The 23,492-nt window shown below is 39.0% G+C and overlaps 1 protein-coding gene across 4 annotated transcripts in view; it reads left to right on the top strand.

Annotated features, from left to right (window-relative positions):
- CREB5 (cAMP responsive element binding protein 5) overlaps positions 1 to 23,492 on the top strand; it is a 241,362-nt gene that overhangs the window by 67,834 nt on the left and 150,036 nt on the right. For all 4 annotated transcript variants that reach the window (XM_031590159.2, XM_090142630.1, XM_090142631.1 and 1 more), the window contains one exon: positions 10,162 to 10,334. In XM_031590159.2, coding sequence (XP_031446019.1) covers positions 10,162 to 10,334 — 173 coding nt within the window. The remainder of the gene's footprint in view (positions 1 to 10,161; positions 10,335 to 23,492) is intronic.

The raw sequence follows: 23,492 nt of genomic DNA, 5'->3' as shown, positions 1-23,492 counted from the left end.
AGCACACTCTTACCTAGCCACTTATAAGAATGGGGTTTTGATGCTACTTATTCCCTCTGTCCCTCAACTTTCAGCTCTTGAGTAGCTTCAGTTGCAGACATACCACTGACGTTCTCTTTATAGGCAAAAGCTGCTGTGTGGAGAAAAGCATTTAAGAAAAATAATGTTTCTCTGTGTGTGCTCTAGTTGCTCTTGCATTCAAGGATGAATTCTTGCCCCGTTTCTTTCATGGCTCAGCTGAAATTCCTGCTTTCCATTGTTTAAATTAAGTTTTGCCTCCTTGCACAATGCTGTCTGTCCAGCTGGATTACATCATTACAAGTGGGCCAATTACTTAGGAAAGGAAAGGAAGATGAGCATTCTGGCTCCTCAGGTAGAATGAAGCCTCACCAAAGCATTTCAGAAGTGTGTGATATTCTGAAGGAACTTACGTAATTTCCCCAGGATGGCTCCACACTGCATTTAATTAACGTGACTGGAAGCGTGTACAACTGGATGGTTGTCTGGTAGCATTATCAAATATAGTGCTGCTTGTTTGTTGTTCTCTCTGTTTACTCTAGTCAGAAGAGAAGCTGAGCAAAATGTGTCCTACTTTGAGAATTCAACCCCTCCACTACCACCACCATGTCATCTCAGTAAGATTTTTCTAGTCTAGAGGACTTGTGATTTTTAGTGCCCGGATTTGGATATAGAACCAGAATTACTTAAACTGGATACAATTTCCTGCAGATGATCTCTCCTCTGTGGAATAGATCTTGCAATGCTATCTGGATTTAAGCATGCAACATTTTTTTACATGTCATTCTCTGTTTTCCCGTTTCTAATCACCAAATAACTGTTTAATTTTGCTGTTTTGCTTAGGTATTGATGTCTGGGTTATGATCTTATCATTTCTGTGATGCTGGAATTCAAATGCATTCTACTCTGAATTTCTGTGGAGCTGTGTGTACTTGTTTCTTTCCCCCTCAAAATCCCTTCCATTCTGCAGCTGCTCTATTATTTTGCCTTTCTAGGTATACTATGTGGTCTCTAAAAACTATTCGCTTGTCACTTCCAAGTACTCTCTAGGTGAAGATACTCATCTAGTTTTAGATGTAAGGCAGAGGAATATGAAGTAATTTGAACGTGCAGTCATGTTATGCAGAAATTCTTGTAGAATGAGAAAGATGGCTCTGTGGTTCCCAGTGTACTTGACCTGCAGAGCACCTCTGGAGCCCAAAGAGTCGCATTCTGATCTCTTTCTCTTGTCCTGAGAAGATTTCCAGCTTCATACCACCTTGGTCACCAAGTTTACTTGCTGTAACTCCTCTTTCAGCAATCCCTGGAAGCTGTAACTTTCAGACCAAAGTTGCATACCTTTGTGGACAGTAAACCCTGCTGTTTCCAGGACCCTTGTTGGTTTCTTGCTCCTCTGCTCTTGTTGGTTGTTTATCATATCTGTCTGCAGCTACAGAAGGTAACTGTCTGAGCTGCTTCCAAGTAATGAGCCTAGTTCTCTAAATTCTTTCACACCAAGATCTAGACTGCACTGGTTCTCTTCTCCTGAAATGTCAGCCTAAAGTTGATTGAAACAGTTGTGGATGCCACAGAATGCATGACTGCCTTTGTCATTACCTCCCAGAAGGTTTGATACATTAACTTGGTTAACTTGGCTTGATGCTTTGGTGTTTCTTGTATAATTTGCACTGATCAAAACTATTTGCTTCCTACCAGTTCACTTGCCAACCCAAACCACTGGTAGGACCTATGACACATTTTATGAAGCAGATGCTCTGTCTGGATGTTTTTTGATACCACCAATGACCTTGACTCCTGGGCCTTTCCTGGTAGTTTGTGTTAGTCTCTGTGTAGAACTAGCCAGCCAGGTCCAACATAACTGTTGCAGTGGATGTGAGTTAAAAGAATATTTTGGAGGTGTCTTTTATTACCAAGGTAGCAGCACTTCCACTTGACTTCTTAGCAGGAAAGTTAAGCCTGCTGGTTTTCTGCTTGAAACTGCCTGAATGGAAAATCACTGGCTGTTCTGTTGCTACCAACCTTGCTCTCCTTTACCAAGTGCTCTGTCTAAAAAAATGTTCCAGTTATTGAATGCAGTCAAGCAGCCACTGCTGTAACTCATGCATGATGCCAATAACTTATGCAAGTGAAATCAATGATGAGAATTTCAAAGAAGCTTTAAATAAAATATAACAAATTTAAATGCCAAAGTGCTGTCTCTGGGAATTTGCTATTAACAGATTATAAATGGTTTGCATAATGTTGAAAAGCCTAGTGCATTCAGTTAGTGTTATCAAAGGCTTGTTTAAAGCAGTTGCTGGAGGATTGCCGCCCTCCCCCTCAGCTTTCTGTTTCATGATGGATAAAAACAAAACTCCTTACAATAAAGAAAGGAAAGCCAGGTTTCAACTACCCTCTGACTGGCCTCCAAATCTGGCAGCTGCTTTTGGGTGTCTAATTGCCTCTCCTTCAAAACTTGACATGCACCTACTTTGAGAAAGTTCTTTGAGTACCTATTTTATATGTACATTGTCTCCAATTTACAAAAATTAAATGATAAATCTGAGTTGAGCTTATAATACTATTACTGACTTCTGTTTTTCCTTAAAAACAAACAAACCACAAAGCACCACCACCACCAAAACAATTTCCTTCTTTTCTGAATCCATGGTCAAGTATTAGATATAGAAAAACTGTGTAAAGTAGTGAATAAAAGATTTGACTGGGAGAAAGAACCCTTCCATTGACTCCTGAGTTTTGGCTACACATATTGCTTTTTCCTCATTTCTCTTTCTTTGCTCTTTCTCCGGACTCTAAGGCTTGTGTGCAAGTATAGCCCACCAATATGCCTATACAGATTTCCACACAATAAGGAATTTATTAATTTCAGTTGAGGCCTCTAGGAATTGCACCTAGTAAGTGTACTAGCAAATCTCTCTTACTTTCAAAGTTTCTTACTAGTCCTTCTACATTTGAATTTATGGCAAGCTCACTTGTTTACAGCAATTTAATGGGACCGTAATTGGGTCCCCAAGATAACATTACAGATATAAGCCGGTTTTTCCTAAGACTAAGTTCTGTGAAGAACATGTTTTCTTCTAAACATACTCTTTATGAAAAGGTTTGCTGTTTTGTGTTTATTGGTGTTCCATCTGCTCTAGAGAGTACATTTGAGAAAAACTAGCTCCAGCATGGCATATAATGTTTCATTAGCAGGCATAACTTTGTTTATTTGTTTTTTTAAATTGTATTTAGAAAAGGAAATCAGTTTGCACCATTGACATGCTGCCAAGTTCCTGTTTATAAAAGTCACAATAGGCAACTTGGAAGAAACAAAATAGTTTATGGCTTTTGCATAAAGTATGACAGAAACTATATAGGGCTAAGCAGACAGTTGTGATTCACCTATTTTGCAGCCTTCCAGTTAGCAGGATGGGATGTATTGGTAGCAGTGCAAAACGCCCCAAGTGACCCAAATGAGGCTATAGACACTTAGTGTTACTGACGTTTATTTGAACAGAAGAAGCTCTTTGTGCTATAATGCTTAAATTGCTATCTTGAGCAAGTAATTGTATCTGAAACGAGCAACCCTGAGGAAAATGCAAGATATTTGTAGGAAACTTCAAGACATAAGCATGCAATCTGATGTCATCTTTTCCCACAGAGAAACTATTTTCTTTCAAACTCTGGTGACACCAGTCTTCCAAAATTTCCTTCTCCCTTAAAATATGTTCATTGCATTTCCTTTATATCGCATTTTTTTTTCTTTCCTCTGAATGGTTTATCATGGATACATCTGGTACGCACCACATATTGCTTGCTGTGTGTGTAAAGAAGGCCTGGTGTGTCAAAAACGCAGCCTGAAACAGTCATGATGAAGAGGGCATGAGGAGGATAGTGGGGGAAGAGGGGAGGGAATCCTGGAAGACAAGGGTCATCTTTCAGTATTCATTTCTTCTGGTAATTAGAGGGCACCACTGAATGTCTGTAATTAGATCATGTCACAAAAATTAAGATAAAAGACCAAAAATTCTAGATCCCCTGCATTTCGTTCATAATATCAGAGGACTCAGAGCGTTTGTTTAAACTGGCAGTCAAAGTGCTGGATAAGCAGGGAGGCTTAATAAGACCCTGCAAGAAGTTCATATGCATTTTCCTCAGAAGGTGGAAGGAAGAGAGCAGAGGAGGTGACTGTGCACTTCAGGTACTGAGGGGCAGAAGCAAAGTGGAAAGGCTGCATTGCCGTGACTTTGTGCAGGGCTGTCACTTGTGAGGCAATGGTCTGAAGGGGATTTGTAGTGCCTACATGGGCCCTGTGGACTTCAAGGCATGGTGGTGACTGCCGCAGACTTGAGATGGCTTGGCTTAGCACTTCACAGCCTGTTCTGCATCTTTTGCCATGCTTTTCAGCAGTACTGCGTAGTTTGCTGGGGATTAATGGGCTGAGATAGCATTTGAATCACTTAGTGTATCTCAGAATGTCTTGCTGATACCATAACAGCTATTACAAGAAAATAGAATAAAAAGAATGAAATGGTTGCTTACAAAGGTGATTTTTTTTTTTTTTTTTTATGTGCCTCCTTAGTAGCAACCATCATGTCTACATTAGAGAATAACTCATATTAACTTAAAAGAAAAAAGAAAGTTTCCCTGCATTTTTGAGTGTAGATATTTAGGATAAAATTTTACAAAATTATCCACTAAAGCTTCAAAATACCAAAGACCATTTTTAAAAAAGGACTTGGGCTGCCTGAGTCCATAGATGCTTTTAGAAATGTTATCTTTGTTGTCAGGAAATTCTAGCCACGGTGCTCTAAAGCAGTATGTGGGCAGCGTTTAAACTCTGGCCTGTGAACTGCTGGTGGTCGCAAAGCTGTGGTAAGTCATCTGCAGCTGCTCTGTGGAGTCATCTTGCCTTAATTACACAATTTATGATAAGAGTACGGAGTGGTCTGTGAGAAATTCAGAGGGTTGACAGAGGTCTCTGATCCAAAAAATTGGAATCCAGCGGCAGAGACTGATAAGTACAGATTCAAAGCTTCATGATTTCAGGGAGAGCAATGTTTCCCTTTTTCCCCCATCTGCCTGTCATTACTTGTCATTTTTGAGTAAAGAGTTTAATTTTTCTTTAATTTTTTTTTACCCCTAAGGAGATCAGCCTGATAACATTTGACTGAGCAGTGCTCGGGGTTATTCTCTGTGCTCCTGCCCTCAGTGTCCCTGCGCCGAGGGGACAGCGAGCTGTGTTCAGCGTGGGGGGAAGCAGCAGCCAAAAGAGACCTGGGGGCGAGGAAGAATTCTTCTGCATATGTTATGCCTGTTTTATTTGTGTTTGGTTGGTTGGTTTTTTTAAATGTGTCATTTCTATCAGGTAGCTGCTGCGTGATTATTTGCCTGCCTTTGAAGTGTTTTGAGAAGTAGATCCTTTGGCATGTGTCACCCTCATTCACTGACTTCATGCCTCTCGCTAAGTGCGAAAGTTAAATGGATTTTAGCAGTCTGCGATAAGATCTTCCTAGTGCTTTGTCCCTGTGCTATTACACAGCATTTTCCAATAGTTCTTTTCTGTGTCCTTTCCCTGCCTTAGTGCTTTTTCTCATTCAAGCCATACAGATGTTACAGTTTAAAAAAAGAACAAGTATTGCATTTCATTCTCCAGCAAGCTTCCTCTCACTCATCTCTTGCACAATGATCCTTCTTTTTTTAAATTTACGTCTTTGTAATAATTTTTTTTCCCCTCTCTATAATACTTTAACTGCTTTAATAACCGGATTTTTTTTTCCCTTGTTTTTTTTTTTTTTTCCTCTCCCAAATCCTCTGCTGTGTTTATTGGTGTTATGTGGACAATGTGCTCAGTTTTATAGTTAGGGTGGTTGGGACACTGTATGTTAGTAGCAAATGAAATAGTGAAATAGTTGAGATGAACTGGTGTGAGGATGTTTTCCATTCATACTGATTTGAATAATGAGAAAATTATTTGGTGCTGTTTCTGGGAAGATCTAGTAACGTTTGCTTTGGGATGATCTTTCTCTTTTGACAGGATAGAATTCATAAAGGATCATTAATTTTGACAAGAGTCTGTTTATGATTTCCCATATTCAGCCTATTATTTTCTTTATTACTAGGTCATAAATTTGATTCTATTTCTCTTGAATTATTTGAATAATATTTAAAGTTGCTGTTTGGGAAAGCAGGGGTAAATGATTTTTTTCAGAAAAAGTGCAAAAAAGATGCTTTTGTCTGTATTTAGATCAATTGGATTATTTCTCTTTTTTTTTTCTGCAGCAAATACCTTCTGACTTAAGAATTTTTATAATAGTCTGGAAAGTGGGCTTTATGTATTATTAGTTTTAGTCACGGATCTATTGATCTGAGAACTCTTAGAACAAACCTGAATGACTTATCAGTTTGTATCAAAGTGGTATTTATAACTTTCATTAAACTTCATTAAGAAAGAATCATAGGAGAATATAAGGTAGCTTCAGAAACTAGTTCTGATAGTTTAAAAGCACAACAAACAGTCTGACACTCAGAATATTCCAATGGATAGTAACGGGTTGATTCATTTTGTTAATCCTGTGCCTTCAGGAGATGGGGATGTGTGATTATGGGAGATGATGTAAAATGGATGGATGTTTCTCTGGAAGAGATGGGGTTCAGTAGAAATGGTGACTGCCCAGAGCCATGGGGTTTATTTTGCCAGTGTCTACACAGCCATCATTTCTCTGCTGCGCTTGCCAACAGGGCGTGTGTTCTTGCAGAGTGATGTGTAATTCTCTCCATGAGCACATGGAACCATGACTTTAAGAAGTTTTTATCCTTTAAAAAAAAAAAAAAAAAAAAAAAGCACTGCCTATCCAAAGTTAAATGTTTGCATATGGGAGAAAAATGCTTAAATGTTCTCTTAATTGAAGCTAAAAGGAGAAATATTCTCAAAGTGGTGAGAAGTTAAGCTGGTGATGATCTATTCCTTTTCCTCTTGCAGTTGGAAAGGTTGAGAATGAATACATCTAAGCAGTTTGTGGATGCATTTTTTTTTTCTTCACATTATTTATTTTAACTTTGAATGTTAAATACTGCTGGAGAGTATAGCATAGGCACGCTGGCAAAAGGAGCATTTCTATAAAAGTTCTTTAGTGTCATAATCCTAGTTTCTGCTACAGCAGGAGTGGCTGGGAACTTTGGTGTGGTATGAAACTTAGTCCTAGAGGAAATAAATTCCCAGCTCCTGTCATTAGTGGCCCATTCCCTACACGAACACTTCAGGCCACTTGTAATAAAATGAATAATAGTAGTAAGCCCATATGACCTCTTCTAGGATGGTTGTGAAGGCCTTTGAGAAAACTCCAAATGTGATATTCTCTCTGAGTATGCACAGGCCTCAGGAGTGTGAAAAGCAGGAGGAAAGCTCTGTGTCATGACTCCTGTTGACAGCTCCTCCTCACTGGTGTGATGGGAGCTCCCCACCTTGTAGGAACTCATCTTAACCATCATCTCAAGAGTTGGAAGAGAATGAAAAGGGCAGTGAAGTGATAAGTTATTCGTGGATATCTGGTGGAAGAGTATGTAGAACTCCTTAAAAGTAGAAGCAGCCTACTCAAATAACTGTTTAACTAATGTAAAGGTCTCTGTTTCAGTAAATACTGCTGAATTTTACCTTCTTTTATAAGTGCCAAAAGTCATGTCTAGACTACAGCGTCCATATCCTCTCAGAACTCATGTGATACAGAAGACAGTTTCAAGAATTTTGAAGGTCATCTGCATCACGTGTGCAATGGTTTGGTGTGCTAGTGACATAGTGTCATTCTGTATGTTGCGATCCATGTGACCAAATCAGACAAACTTAGGGTAAGAGCTGCTGTGCATAATCTTCCTGCCATCTTTCAGAGTATAGGCCTTGTCATTTAGATACAAACTTGCTTGAACTTCTCTGCGACTTTACAAGCATCTCACCAATGTAAATTGTTCTGAGTTTGCCAAATCCCTCTCCTGTGAATGCAAGAGTCATGCGGAGTTTGACATTTTGTTAGGAAATCTTAGGCTTTCTTTTGGCAACTCTGTATATACTAAGTATAGTTCCTACCCAACAACAGCACTTGCATTACTAAGAAGAATGAACATGCGAATGCACTGACAAGCTTTGGCTTTGCTTTTTCTTCCCAAGTTCAGCCTACTTGCTGAAGAAATAGTGTACTGGAATTGGCTAAAATTTTGAGGTAGCATAACAAGTATATGCTTGTAAGCCAGCAATTATAATGTCTTATGTGCTATCGAAAGTTTTCATACCTTTGTAACTCAAACCACTTACACTCTTGAGAGCTCTGAAATCATAGGTGAAACAGGTAAAAATAAGGAAAAGAAAATGGGAACACTGAATCTAGGAACTCGGAATGTGAAATTAAATCTTTAAATTCTGCCAGTAGATCTGAAGTAGATGTGGCTGTGATTTATTTTGTTTTGGCTTTTTTTTTTTTTTTTTTTCTTCCCATTTCCCCCCATCAGTAAACACAAATCCACTGCAGAAGAGATATTTTTATAGGAATGTGCTAGGTCAAGGGGAACTTATTTTGGAAAAGATTCAATATATCGTAGTTTATTCTCTATTACTACCTGATGGTCATAATATATTACTGGGCTATGAAAAACTGTAGTTGAAGTCCTTGGTCTGAATTCCTCTTGCAATCCAGGCTCCAAAGTGAATACTGGCTATTCTCCTGTTGGACCTGATTCATATTGTGTAAATTATTTACTAAACAAGATCTCAGATGGGTGAGTAATCTGGCTGTGTGGCTGTAGGCAGTCCCTCTGCTTTTTTATTTAAAATCAAACAGTCAATCCATCAATAAATCAGCCTATCTATTTATGGAAAAATGAATTGGGAGATAGGAGGATGACAGCTATGGACTTCCATGTGTAGACCCTTTATTTATTGTCTCCTTTTCCATGAAGAATGTCATTTAAAAGGCTTGCTCTTATTTTGGTTCAAAATCCAATCTTTTGTTTAGCTATGGAATTCAATATATTGTTTATCTTGCTTGTCCCCCACATTTGAGCAGAGATTTGAGTTTCATTTTTCACCAGCTTTTTCTATCACTATCTTGTGTTTTGCGTGTTTCTGAAACACATTGTGTCTTAAATTGGAATTCTGAATGAAATTTAACATTCTTTTGCAATCCTGATTATTGCAGTGGTCAGGAAGTGAGCCTGGAGGCTGGTGGCAGAGTGTGAGTGTAGAGATGTGCTGGTTTTCTTTTTTCCTTATCCTCAGCCTTGCATTAGGTGGCAATGGAAAGTTTCTTTTTTCTTGCTGCTAAAAATCCAAGTGTTGATACCTGATAGAAAAAAAAAAGCCATTAATATTGCTGTATTTTTCATATGCATACACTGTGGGTTATCTCTGGCTTGAGATTTTTGTTTGTTTTTAAATGCAGGCCAAGTCAAACCCTGCGGTTTAGCAACAGTGTGTATTGTGTATGTAGGGATAATAAAAGACAAGTTTCATTCCAGTGTTCCTTCCTTCGTATCATCCTGTTCTCCTGTGGCTTATTCACTTTGTAGATATGAATAATCTGTGATTTGTTTTCCTAAGAACTTTTGAACAGCTCCAAGCTACCTGAAGCAAAGGTTACACATGTGAAAATACGGTGCTATTATTCTAGACCTTTGGAATATTATTGCTCTACAAAATATATGTAGGCTATTAGAAATGGCTGTTTCATGATATACCACATACTGCTTGTTACTTCAGGACTATAAAGCTTGATCTGCTTGTCAGTCTAAGCAGACCTAGTACACAGTAAACAACCCACACAGTAAATCAAAGTGCCATGCACTCACCACAGAAGTCATTTTCAAACAAAACATATATCACATTCAGTCAAAAGAATGTGTGTTAAATGTCCCCATTATAAAACATAAGTCAAAATCACAGAACAGTGATTAGTCAACTTGCAGGTATTTTTCCATTTATACTGCCCAGCAAAAGTAGTTATTTTTCATTTCTTTATAGTTGTTTATTACAAAAAGATGTATTGATTTGGGATTTCCTAGGAGTCAATAACTTTTCATACTGTTGATGCTTCCAGATTTCTAGTTGTTGCCTGATAGGACTCACAAAAAATATACATTTTTGTCTGCATTCTCCCCTTTTCCTTCCTTTCACAGAATATCTCCATGCATAACGCAGTTGGAGGAGCAATGGCAGGACCTGGATCTCACCAGCTGACAAATACAAGGATGCCGAACCACGACACCAGTGTTGTGATTCAACAAGCCATGCCATCTCCGCAGTCCAGTTCTGTCATTACACAAGCACCTTCCACAAATCGACAGATTGGGTAAGTCTGTTACCTTTTTTTCATTTCTCCATTTTTCTGGATCCAGCATTTGCATGCAGTACAAGTTGTTGTCCTATTGGTTTTGCACTTGATCCTGCCAGCATACAGCAAGAATCACTTTAATATACATTCCTGTGGGAAAACAGCCATAACACGACATCTACTACAGACCCGTCACTTTGGTTCAGCAGGGGCAGAGTGCTGTACTTGTAGGAAAGTCCTACTTTCTCCTCTTAAAAAAAAAATAAATCTGCTTATAGTCAAAGTTCCTGTTCCTGTAACTGTTCTGGGCAGGCAGATGCAGAATTTCTGAGGCTGATCATTCCACTTTTTTCAGCAGGAGTTCTGGGTGTAGGTACTTGGTGTATATAAAGAGGCCTACCAGGAAAAAAAAAACCAAGTTCATTAAGATAAACAGAGTTTGGCACAAAGACCTCTGAGCAGTTTGTAACTATGGATCTGAATTTATACCCTCAGATTGACAGTATGGATGCTCACAGTATTGGCTTGAATGTCTACTTCCAGCAGACATAAGGTCTTCATAAATCATGATAACTCACTTTTAATTATACAGAAACTGCCCAGTTTGAGGGTATGGGTTTTTTTTTTCCACACAATTCTACAAATTTAGACTTTTTTATGCATGAAAACATGTGGATACGAAGATAAATCAGTGGACTGAGAATGAAGCAGCGGTCTAGATTCATTAACTGTCATTTGTAACTTGGTCACATCCATTATATGATAAGTGCAAAAGCAGTCTCCGTCCCCAGTCATTGTCTAAATAATTGATGAGCAACTTGCTGTTTCTTTGGAGTAAGAGTGACAAGTGAAATCCTGGCATTGAAATCTCAAAGTCCAGTTATTCTTTAGTTTTCTTTCAAGATTCTTTGTGGCTGGCGCAGAATATAGACTTCAGGCTTTTCATTTCTCAGTGCCCTGGTGGCAGGGATGGCTGTGCACTGACTGCTCCAGAAGTGTTACACGAACAACAACAATCCCATCCACAGTTCCAGCTTGCCAGTACTCTTGGCAAGGCTCCTTTACTTCCCTTTTTCCTATTGTTTCAGGATTTGGTTATTAATACAGAAATCAGTTAGTACGGGTGTGGTAAAAATATTTGATAGTTGTGCCTTCATACGTGTTATGTATCAACAAAACACTGTGTTCACTGCAATGGTTTCACTTGTGAAACCATAAGTTTTTATCTTACACATGTCCCGCTTTGTTTGAAGATGGGCTGACAGAAGGGGGAGCAGTAAGGAACAGTTTATTTTCCAGTTTTAGAAAGAAAAACAGCTAATTCCATTATCTGGGTTAAGGTTGATAAAGCTGTTGTTCTAATTGTGAATTAATAGGTCTAGTGGTAATAATGATCTTAATTAAAAACAAAAACAAGAATAAAACCCAACCAATTTTTAATACTCAGTAATGAGGTGTTTTATATGAGACTTTGTTTGGCTTCCAAACAGTTGTTTCTATATAATGAGGAAAAAAACTGCATGTGGTTTTGCAAGACTCTGCCAGTCAGGTTTTCAGATTGCATTGTTTCAGGGCCATGGTGATTAGAATCTCCAGAGTTGGAGGATTGAGGATAAAAAGGTCTGTTTCCTAGTCACTGGTGAGTGTCTTGTTTGGGAAACTTTTGTCATGACATATCTTAATTCTCCATGTGACTGATTCCCACAAATGTTTCCAAACTCTGAGTCTAAAGCTGCTCTATTAGGAGGCAGTTGTCAGTGTTTAGTCTCTGTGTGAGCTGGTGTGTGAATGAGACTTATGGTATGACCTCCAGCACACTCCCTTTCCCATTATTCCCTCTTCCTAGGAGGCTTTTTTTTTTTTTTTCATGGTGTGTCCTGGGAGATAATTGCTGCATTTTGGATTTCATCTACTTGCCAAACTGTTGAGCATCCCTGTTTGCCTTCTTTTCCTTCAGTCTTTTCCCTGTGGTGTCTGCTATATTTATTCAAAGAACATATCTTGTCATTTCCATTTATCTTCATCTTATCCTTCTAAATGTGCTAAAAATTATATCCAAGAATCATTGTGGGGAATATGGGCTTGACAGTGGTTCCAGTATTAGGCAATTAAAGATAAATCCAGATGGATTCTGAAAATGTTTATGAGTTCTGCAAAGTTCGGTGGTTTTAGTTTGGTCTTTTTTTTCCTTTTTTTAACGAGCCTAAATTCTGAGGTGCTCAAGTAAGTGGTTTTGGGTTGGGCTCTCCCTCCTTTTTAAGACATCTGAAGTTGCCCCAAAGGGTAGATGAGTCTTTACCATGGAGAATTGTGCCAGGGAATGGCCTTTTTAATGAGCAATAAAAACAGCAGAGAGCAACTGGAGCACTGAGTTCTGTAAGAGCAGGATCAAGCCCTAAAGGTTATATAGAACCATCTTGTAGCAATATTCTGATTTTTATCACAACCACAAATATTTTAGTGTCAGACTACGGCCAAGCCACCTGCAAATGTTTGTGATGGCCTTACTCCAATGAAAACAAGGAACAGCAATGAAAGTCTTCATTGAGACCTTGCTCATAGGCTGTGCTCCAGTAACAGAGAATGGAACCCACCTGTGCCCCCATACAACTTGCTTCATGGGGGAGGAGTTGGGTGAGTTTGCAGCAGCTGAAGTTCCTGAGGGATGTCATTTTCCCTTCCTTTCTCCTCCCTCTGTTTCTCTCCATACCTCTCCTTTTCCTGTCTTCTACTCTGCCTCTGAGGGATTGCCTATAAAATGAAATATTGACACAAGGCATGGGAAAACATGACAGAATGAGTGCTGCTGGGCAAGCCTTACTGGCACAGCGCATATACACACATTGTTTCAGGTATTAAGCTTTATCTACTACTGAACAGGCATCCAGCCAGATTAATCAGAGAAAGGGAAGAGCATGAAGAGTAATAACTTAAAAAATAAGACAGGGTGCAGTCCCACTTTCACCATATACCTTATGGAGAGCAAGCAGCAATGTTATTGTTGCAGCAAACTGGTGGATAGGCATAAAGGTCTCAGATAGCATTTACATGGCGAGGCAACCTCCTGGCCACCCCTCCTCCTCCTACCACCAAGTTTTTAGCATGTGGGAGGAATGCTGCAACTAGTAACTACTTGTGCTGATGAAAAATCAGTTGAGGAACACTTAGCAGTGAAGGGTGTCTCTGGCTGATTAATAGCACATCATTTGGAGATAAGATATGTGGAGAAAAAGCAGTAAGGCATATGGAGGAAGGAGAGTAAAAATGATATCAGACATGCATTTGTCAAAGGTATAGAAAGGCAGATAAACTGAATCAGCTCAAGATACAGGACTCTAAATTGGTGTGTACGATAGCTATGTTTGTCTCTCTTTAAAAAAAGCAAATTCATTATTTTCAGTGACAAAGCATTCAGCAATGGATCTGAAAACTATGGTTAGACAAATTAGCCAGTGCAGCACTCTAATTGTTTTATTTGAGCATACTTTTTGCTAGGCAAGGTGTCTTGTAAACCTGTGAGGGCTTTCTAGGCTGTTGCAGCCTAACAGTTCCACTTCACTGGAGAAAAGAAAACTGCTGCTGTTTTTCAAGTTAGTAGCAGACATAACTAGTGATTGTTCCAACTTGAAACACATTGGTACAGCTCTATAGCTAAAAGGAAACGCAGGAGGATTCATGGTTGTCACAGATCCAGAAAGTTGTTAACACTGTACTTAAGGCAGAGGGAGATGTGAGTCCAGCTTCAGTGAACTCAGACTCCAAAGTGGACATAGAGCATTAACCATGTGATGCAGATTATCTGTTTTCAAAGTGGTGCAGAGCATTTTAATGAAGATAAGATGGTCTTTTGGCACAGCATAAGAAGGAAAAAATTGCAACCACATTTGATGAAATGCAAGCAGGTAGGAGAAGGCAGCAGGAGGAACTTCGGAGATGCCTTTGGTTCCTTTATGTACTGAAGAATATGGTACCAATAGGAGGGCAGCCTTTTAGTTCCCATGTGCAGCACGGATTTTAACACCTATGCATTTCCTTCTTGTTCCTTTCCTCTCTCACACTGCCATACATCTCTCTATGGTTCCAGTATATAATCCCAGAAAGCCTCAGATAAATGCCTCTGTTCCAATTCATGTATATGGAGAAACCGTAGTGTGTTGTGAGATGAGAAGAAAATGGGAGAGATGAAGTATTAAATGTTCTCTTGACTATTTGATCAAGTTTATTCTGTAGCCTTGGTTGTGAAAGTTGTAAGAACAGCCAGCAGATCAGTGGAAGGGGAGGAAAAGGAAGAAGTGGGAAAAGAAAGCATCTAACAGTGTCATTCTGTCCAAGAATGTATTATTTTTGTCTTCGTACTGGAGGTTGGAGCTATATTCCCCACTTAAACGCTTCTGCATTTTTTTAAATTTTGTTTGCTTATGCCAATAGATTTTTTTTTATAGTTCTTTTTACTACAACACTGGCCTCAGCCAACCTTACCATAGAATCCTATCATGCTATATGTGTACAACAGCCAGAAAACTGTGAACTCCAGGGTACGTTTCCTAGGAAGCTTTTACAAGTGAGCCATTTGCAGAAACAAATTGTCTCCTAGCTGATGGCTAGTCAACAGCGATGTGAGAGAAAACGCCTGGTAGATAGATTCCGTTGAGCTGTTTCTTCCCTTTTGGCTAACTGCTGCCCAGGGTCACATGTTTACCTGCATGCTTAGCAATGCTGGTCTGTGTGTGACATTGGGAAGTTCTGTTTGCTTCTCAGCCTCCTCTGTTGTTTACATCAGCATGTTCAGGAGCTGCTGACTCAATCTCTCCTGACACTGCTGAGTCAGGAGGAAAAAAAAAAAACAACACAGCACCAGTGTTTCAGACACAGCATAAAGGGGTGATTGTTAATGACTTTTCCTATATCCCAAAGCACATTCTCCTATACCCTCCCAAAAACTGTTTCTTGCTGTAAGGACTGGGGAGAAGTTGGAAGTACTGACATATATCAAGATGACTTTCAGGGGACTGAAAGGAAGATCATTAGCTATGTGATAAATAGCCTGTCAGCCAGGAATGGAGGCAGTTTAGTGTGCTTCTTATTTGACTTTTGAAGTCAACTCTTATCCTGAGAATTACATGCTAGTTATACATGCTGGTTAAATTTATTAATGCATGAGGTATGGCATGCCCTGTGCTTTCTATTTAACAAAAGTCCTAAGCTGATTAGAAATATTACTTGTTCATAACAACAATAAAAACTGTGCCAAAGATATTGTGTGACTTCCTGTCCACTGATGCTTTGTATTATCATCTTTTGCTGTGAAGAGGAAGTAGACATCTCTCTCTCTCTCCTGATGGTTGTTTCAGACAGGTAGTGATGCCACATTATAAAGAATTTCTATATTATTTGTTTTCTAAGGAATGGATCTTGAAAATTTGTCCAACCCAAGAACCACAGGAGAGCAAAGTCAGAATAGGTGATTGCATAATTGTGACTGAACAGAAATAAGTAGTTTTCACAGACACAGATTGACTCTTGTATCAGAGTAAATTATAGAATGGCTTAGGTTGAAAGGGACCTTAAAAATCACCCAGTTCCAACTTTCTGCTATGAGCAGGGCTGCCACCCACCAGCTCAGGCTGCCCAGGGCCCCATCCAACCTGGCCTTGAGCATCTCCAGGGATAGGGCATCCACAGCTTTCTGGGCAGCTGTGCCAGTGCCTCACTGCCCTCTGTAAGGAATTTTTTCCTAACATCTAACCTAAACCTTCCCTCTTTCAGTTTGAAGCCATTACACCTTGATCTATCACTATCAGCCTGTGTGAAAAGGCACTTCCACCCTTAATTATAAGCTCCCTTCAAGTACTAGAAAGCAGCAATGAGATCTCTACTTCTCCACTCCAAGCTAAACATGCCCAGGTCCCTCAGTCATTCTTCACTGGGGAGGAACTCCAGCCCTCAAGATAGGACTTCATAGATAGGACTTAAATATGATACACAGAGAATATAGCATTGATCGCTTAGTTTTAGTGGTTAGTATGTCTTATGTACATACCTCCAGTGTATATATATATTACACACAGTGTATAAATCTTCTTTAAAGGTGTCCTCAAAATTTATAGTCAGATATTCTGATTTATATGACTCTTTGAACTGAAACAGATGTAAAATCATTTTGGGATAGAAGAGGATCTCAGGGTTGCAGTGGGTTTGATGCAACAGATCAAGCTTTCCTAGACCAGAAATGATCATTAGAGTTCTGCACAGCCAAATCACATAGCTCTGTTCTTCATCAGAAGTTTGCACTTAATCTTCCCTGATGCGTGGTTCTAGTGTGTGTTTTATCCGAATGTCAGCATGTTTGACAGGTAACTAAGCTGCAATAAAACACTAACTAAAACAATACAGACTTTGTTAGGTGTAAGGTTTTATTTTCTTTATATTAAGAGAATAATGTTCAAGTTCCAGAGAAAAAAGCTGCTTTAGAGATGCTCCATCATGCCACATCACTTCAGCAAAGAGCTTAAATGTTCGGTGAGGGCAAAATGATTGTGAGTGATTAAAAAGTGAAGCACTTTATGTACAAAATTGGTATCGATGTGGTAAACAGAAACCTCAATTTTAAATGCTTTGTCTTGTCTGTGTATTTTTTTGTATTCTTTCAAAGGGATGTAAAACAGTTAGTGAAAAACAGTGTTAATGATTTATTTTTTTTTCTGTTTGAAGCTGGGAGTTGGCTGAAAAGCAATGGCAAGTGGTTGTGGACAAACACAGAAATTGTAGACTATGCGTGTTAGATGATTTTGCTATCTGTGAAAGTAGACCTCTATTAATTGATGAGTTGAGTTTAGAAATCAATGGTATGGTATGTATTTTGAGCAATGTTTTGTAATAGTTTGCAGCGAAGTCTGCCCAGATCAGCAAGGAAGTGGTGATTAGGTAGAACCAGCAGGTAGACTGAGAAGTGTTCACTTTGAGTGCTGGAAAAGTGTTCCTTGGAATAGGAAATAAATTAGAGAACGTGCTTTAGAAACATTTACTGTTATGAGCATCTGTATTCTGCCAACAGAGACCTTTATTCTGAGCTCATATAAATGAAATGGAATTTTGCCAGTAAAAAAGAGGGAGTTGTGTTAGTCCAGTTGTAGGATCCAGGTCCTAATTGGTTTATGAAGTGAAGGGGGCAATCTTTGAGCTATTACCAGCTTCCTCTGCTGTAAGTGAAGTGAATCACAGCTGTTCTGATAGGGTCCATAAAAACTTGGCAAGGTAATAAATGTTTTTAGTGGACAGTCCTCAAATGATCAGAATCCAAATCTCTAGCTTATTTGACAGTCTTTATAGAATTGTATATACTTCCTGGGGAATTCTGATTTATATTTATGGCACTTTTATCTAATTCATTAACTGTAGCATCTAGGCTGACCAGTGCTGTAAACATTAGGACACAGAGAAACATTCATGGCTTCAACTACAAATTGAAGCACAGTGTGTACATATCACAGGTATAAGAAAAAGATTGTGCATGTTGTTTCTTTTCTCCCTTTCCTTGCTCATTTTTTTTCACTGTGTCCTCGTCTTTTTTTTTCTTTTATGAGATTCCAAAAAAAAAAAAAGAAAAAGCACAGCACGAAATGGTTCTAAATACTTTTTTTTTTTTTCCCTAATGTTTCTAATCTTATAATTTCTTTTATGCAAATGCTAACTTTCAGGCTTTGTAAATTTTCTTCAAAAAACTTGAAGTTTTCTGGAGCTGGTTGGATATGTTGGATATGTCCATCCTGACTTCTCAGTAGAGCTGTTGTTCTGAACCATTTGTTCAGCTCCTGGGAAGGTAGAGAGTGTTTATTTACATCTAAGAGTCAAAGATATCACTCCCTAAAGATGCCAGGCATAGGCTCAAGTCCAAGCTGTTATTTTTAAATTGTTGTATATATTGAGGAATTCACCATTTTCCAGGAAGGCCATTTGGTGGTTGTTTAGAAATCTGTACTACTTCTTGCCTTTGCTGGTGTTAAATATTTTTACTTAGCGGCTGGATGTCTTTAAATATATATATTTTTTATTATTCCCAGAAATGGCTAATTTTCCAGGCGAGGATAAAATGATTCCATTTCTTTTAAAATTAAGGTGACTTAAAAATAACACAAATAGCATCATGAGAAGTTTCTTAAAGAATAAAGATTTGGGTTTCTGTGTTGGCTGGCCTTGGAACTTATGCTGTTATGAGCGTCCACTTTCATATCTGGGCATTTATACAACATACTGAGTGAAGTTTCTCTCTGTGTATCAGTCCTCATATGCCAGATGCTGCTTTCACATCTTAGACTTCTGTCTCTAGTGTCTAGAAAGCTGCCATTCCACTGCACTTCAGGTGCAAGGTGATGTCTCTGATGCCTCTGGTATTAAAGGAATGCAACCAGGAAGGAGGAGAATATCTATCTCTATCTTCTGACAGGTGGTTTCTCATACCATATGTCCATGTCCTGTAACATGCTGTAAGGTTGTTCGTGTATTGCATAGGAAGAGGGGTGAACAGGTCTGAATGGTGCTGTCATGGAACACCTGGACAGAGCTGTGCGGGGAAAGCTTCCCTGACATGCTCATGGGCAATGCTTGTGTTCTCACTAAATGTTTTTGCACTACTGCTGGCTGACAGCTGCACCTGGAGACATGAGCAGCTGACTGTTCATGAAGGATGCTCTTTTTAGATGAGCTGGACTTCATTAATTCATTATCACTGCAAGTTGTTGATGCAACTTCTTGGGGTGGCACAAAGTGACAAAAATTATCAATAGTCTTCAAGTATTCAGTCAAACAAGAAACTCAATTAAAATCAGCAGGCTGCGATGGATGGCTGACTCTGGATGAGTTACTGATTTGAAGAAATAAGCTGGAACTGATAAATAAGACCAATTTTGAGCCGATTTCCTATTATTTCTCTCACATTTTGCTTATTCACTCAATTTTTGCTTATTTCAAGTGGTTCCATTTGCTGGAGGTTGCATGGCACAGGTATTAAACTAAGTCTGTACTGAAGATACATGATTTGTACATGTGGAATCAGAGCTGGTTGTTGCATCCAACAAAAAGAAGGGTCTTGTGGAAAACTTTACTTCTTTACAATTTCCTCTTTAGCCTCGTTTAATTTCTTTTTTCCCTGCAGTCCATTCCAGGCCCACAGAGAAAGGAGACCTAGAACGCCTTTGAGTTGTTTGTGACCTGTGGGAAGTAAAATATTAATCTGAATAATATTTTTAATGTGAATTAATGAAAAAAACTGGAAGAATGCATTCACTGAGTTCCCTTTATGCCATACTAATTTGATGTGGAGAAAGATAGGGATTCTGGGCTCCACAACAGGGAAGAATCCATTCTTGCTTCCAAATTTTCCCCTGGCTTCTATATAGTTCTGTTGTTCCAACAAGAAAGTTGTGACTCAAAGGATTTATTCTAAATCTATATAAAACACAATTAGCAAAGTTCATTCCAGAAGCCATCAAGTGAAAATATATTTCTCTGTGGGGAAAGCTGGGGTCCCTTCCAGTCTGGTCTTCTTCTAAATACAACCTAGGGGTGTGGGTGTTTCTGCTGTGTGTTAATGTAACATCAAGGGTTGTGGGCCCTTAACTCCTATAAAGCAGATGTTAGAAGATATACTGAACCTAAGCAGAATTCATGAATGTAGAGAGAAGCAAAAAATTGTTATACAAAATAAAACATGTTGGGAGCAATAAAATAAAATAAAATAAAAATTTTAACTTCAAAGGAAAAAAGTAAATTTTTGATTTGGAAGAAACATCCTTGGAATATTCAGTGTTCCTTATGACCAAGTTGGGAAGCTATTAAGATGTGCCCTTGATGACAATGTAAATGATTCCAAGCCAAAAAAACTATGTTGACAATAAAAACTTACTAGTGAGTGTACGTTTCCTTCTTGCTCCTTCTGCTTGTTCATTATATGAACAGAAAAATGGAGACACCCCTGCCATGTTTACAGGCCCTGACTTGTTATTTGTATGATGTACAGAGAGTTGAAAACTGTATGGCCATCACTGTATATTGGAAAAACCTGGAACTAATTAAGGGACCTCATTTGTTAGTGCTCGTGTGTTTGGTAGTAGAAATAACTGGAGAGAACAGTTTCACCAATAAAGAAGAGTGCTTTGTAATGGAACTATAGAAAAATAACAAACGCAGCAACAGTTTTGGGGCATTAGCATGAAAAATATTAACTTGATAAAGTTTATTACATTGGTTTGTAAGGTTTTTTTTGTGTGTGTGTATGTGTGTTTCAGTGGGGATAAGACAATTCAATTTGTCTGTAGTAGTGACGGCTAGTAATGTTTTTACTTGTTAATGATTTACTTTCTTGACTGAAACTTATGAATTGAAGTAAAAGTTTCAGTTAAGTAATTTTCAGTATTGGGCTATATTGTATTACTGGGTCTACTTTGGTCCTTTCTGTGACATTTTCTTCAAGGAATTATGAGAACTGTGTATCCTTTTCATGCTACTTTTTCAGAATCACGCTGTGCATTCCAAAACCAAGAAAGCAAGCTAGGCAAGCAAAGGGGCTTTTTTGCTTCTCCTTTTCTCCCTGCAGTTCTTCTAAGCTGTCTGCTTAATGCTGAATTTTAGCAAAGCTGCTCCCACAAGTTGGGATAGGTTTTTGTTTACAAGTTGGGTCACAGTGCAAGAACATAAAGTCCCGTTGTACAGTGCCTTCCTTACTGTTGCTAAGATATATTGTAGTTTTCTGGATGGGAAGCAATAGTAATGTCACTTCACTCCAGAAAGGCATAGTTGTTGAGTAAATGAGAATTCATTGTCATTAAGGCAACCCTATGTAAAAAAAACAAACAAACAACAACAAAAAACCCAACCAACCAAACCCAATAATCTGAAATCAGGTGAAGATCAGTCTTGGAAGATTTCAGGTTTTGTTGTAGATTCTGTTTGCAGTTCCTTCTGTGTCCTGTATTATGTCCTGGATACATTTTTTTGTCTGACATTTGATGAGACAGCATAAGGCATTTGTGTGCATGTGCACATGCTCCTGCAAGTTTTTTAAGATACCAGAGCACTTAAGGTTGTTCTTAGATGCTCATCCCCTCCAGTCCTCTAGTTTTGCAGTGTTTCAAGGGGACGTGATCTTTTACTAGAAGTTGTGACACTTCCACTCCCAGTTCAGTGGTGGCTCCAGGGTTCAGGCTTGTAGCCTCAAAATAAACTAGACTAAAGGGTCGTTACTGTCAAGAATAAAGCCATGTATTGTAACTGAGAGTAATCAGTTTGGAACGTATTTGCAGATTCTTTGTATTAGCTTTATCAAGTTGGGCCATCAGAGAGCAGATAGACAGGTAAGACCGAAAGACCTCTGAACCCAATTAAAATTGTACCGCAAAGAAGTCAAATTCATGTGGTTTACATTTCAGAAAGTTACATTTGGTGGGCTGTACTTACTTTTATTCTGTAACCTAATGCAGACCATGCGAACATTTGAAACGCTTTTAACAGTTAAACCAGCTCAAATAACACAGAACCAGAGCAGCAATAAAGAATGAATTAAGACTGATTGCAACTACAGCCAATTTTTTTTTTCTGCTTAAAGAAATATAAATGAGTGATATATTTAAAAACATTATATGTAGTAATTTTGTCTTCAGGTTTTAGCACTGCAATAGCCATTCTCTTATCTTTTAAAGCAAATGTTTTGTTTAAAAAGCAATTCTAAACCCACAGGCTTTTATTTGCGGTATAAGAGTAAGTCTGGATGTACGGTGGAACCACTGCTATTCCCACTGATGCACATAGTTTGGGGATTGGTCATACTGCTCTGAGATAATTCTGAGGAGCTGACATTTAAAATACTTGGCAGAGCAAGGCCATGAGTATGCAAGGATAAGAAAATAGGTGTTTTATTTGCAGTCCCTTTTGTGAAAACCAGTAGACGTGTTCATTCATGAACACTCTCCGCTCGCTGACATTAGATAGGCGTTATGTATGGAGCAAGCCTTCAGCTGGTGCAGTCTGGTATGTGTTTAGTTCCTCTGTTTTCTGAACAAAGAGTCCTGAAGCCTTCAGAATATTGTGCTGGAGGTGCCAGTGCCAAGTGTGCCTAAATGCTCCGTCTAAATTCAGGAGAATGATACTGTTTGCATCCAGGGGGAAGAAAATGGTTGGCTTAGTTAGCACTCAGACCATTCACTAGATCAGTCTTCTCATTGTTTCTGTCATAACAACAATTTTCCAGGACATTGGGAGGTCTTCCTGGCATTGGGGAAGGCGATCAAGCCAACAGCTGTTGTCTGTGTTGCATTCTGTCCTAGCGGAAGAACTTCCTAGGGCCCCAACCATTTCCTTGCATCTCCAAGACACTGAAAAGCAAATCCCGTGCCATTCTGCTTTTTGGCACAGAGCCACCTGGCTATCAGCAGCTGAGCCCAGCTTCCTGGCTCCATCCTACAACTGCTGTCCTGAGTGGATACAGCTTGTTTTCCCCAGCAGCTGTCCTGATGTGTCCATACAGCAGCTTTCCTCACTGTTTCTGCTGCAGAGCTGGCTGCTCCGTCATCTTTGCAGCCCCTCTTTCCCAGAAGATTTTGGGGCTGATGTGGTGGAGAGCATGTTCTGGCATGGGGCTCTCAGCCTGGCCTCACTGAACCCCTAAGGCTGTATATCATCGAGATTATTTTTGTGACTGCTCCTCTTTCCATGGGACCTGGAATTCAATTAGCATTCAGGAGGACTCTCCCCCTCTCTGGGGGGAACAGCGTGAAGATCTGCTGTCATGATTGCTTTTCAGAGGCAGATCATTAAAGAGGAAAGATCTTATTGATTAAAAAAACAAACAAACAAAACAACAACAACTATTTTTTAAATCTCAATTGAAGGTAATGCAAAATACTTTTTTTCTTTAAAGAAATATTGGCTACATAACCATTCCTAAACAGTGGCTGATGCACTGCTCCTACAGTGCAAGCTCTTTTAAGGTGTTAGTGTGGGGAGCTTGGACTGCTGCGGCCCCTTCTCAGAAATGGTGGGACTGGAAGAAAATCTCCAGCTGAACAGATATGTAGACATTGTTCTACAGATGGGAACCAAAACCATTAGAATGGAGAAGAATCTTCTCCCCGCTCTCTCACTTTTGTTTTATGAGCTTGGCAGGTAGTTCAGGATGCTTGTGCT

The sequence above is a fragment of the Phasianus colchicus genome, chromosome 6 (genome assembly GCF_987193195.1).
Source record: "Phasianus colchicus chromosome 6, bPhaCol1.hap1.1, whole genome shotgun sequence".
Classification (NCBI taxonomy): domain Eukaryota; kingdom Metazoa; phylum Chordata; class Aves; order Galliformes; family Phasianidae; genus Phasianus; species Phasianus colchicus.
The sequence above is the reverse complement of the archived record's forward strand: the minus strand, read 5'-3'. Positions and strand labels throughout refer to the sequence as shown.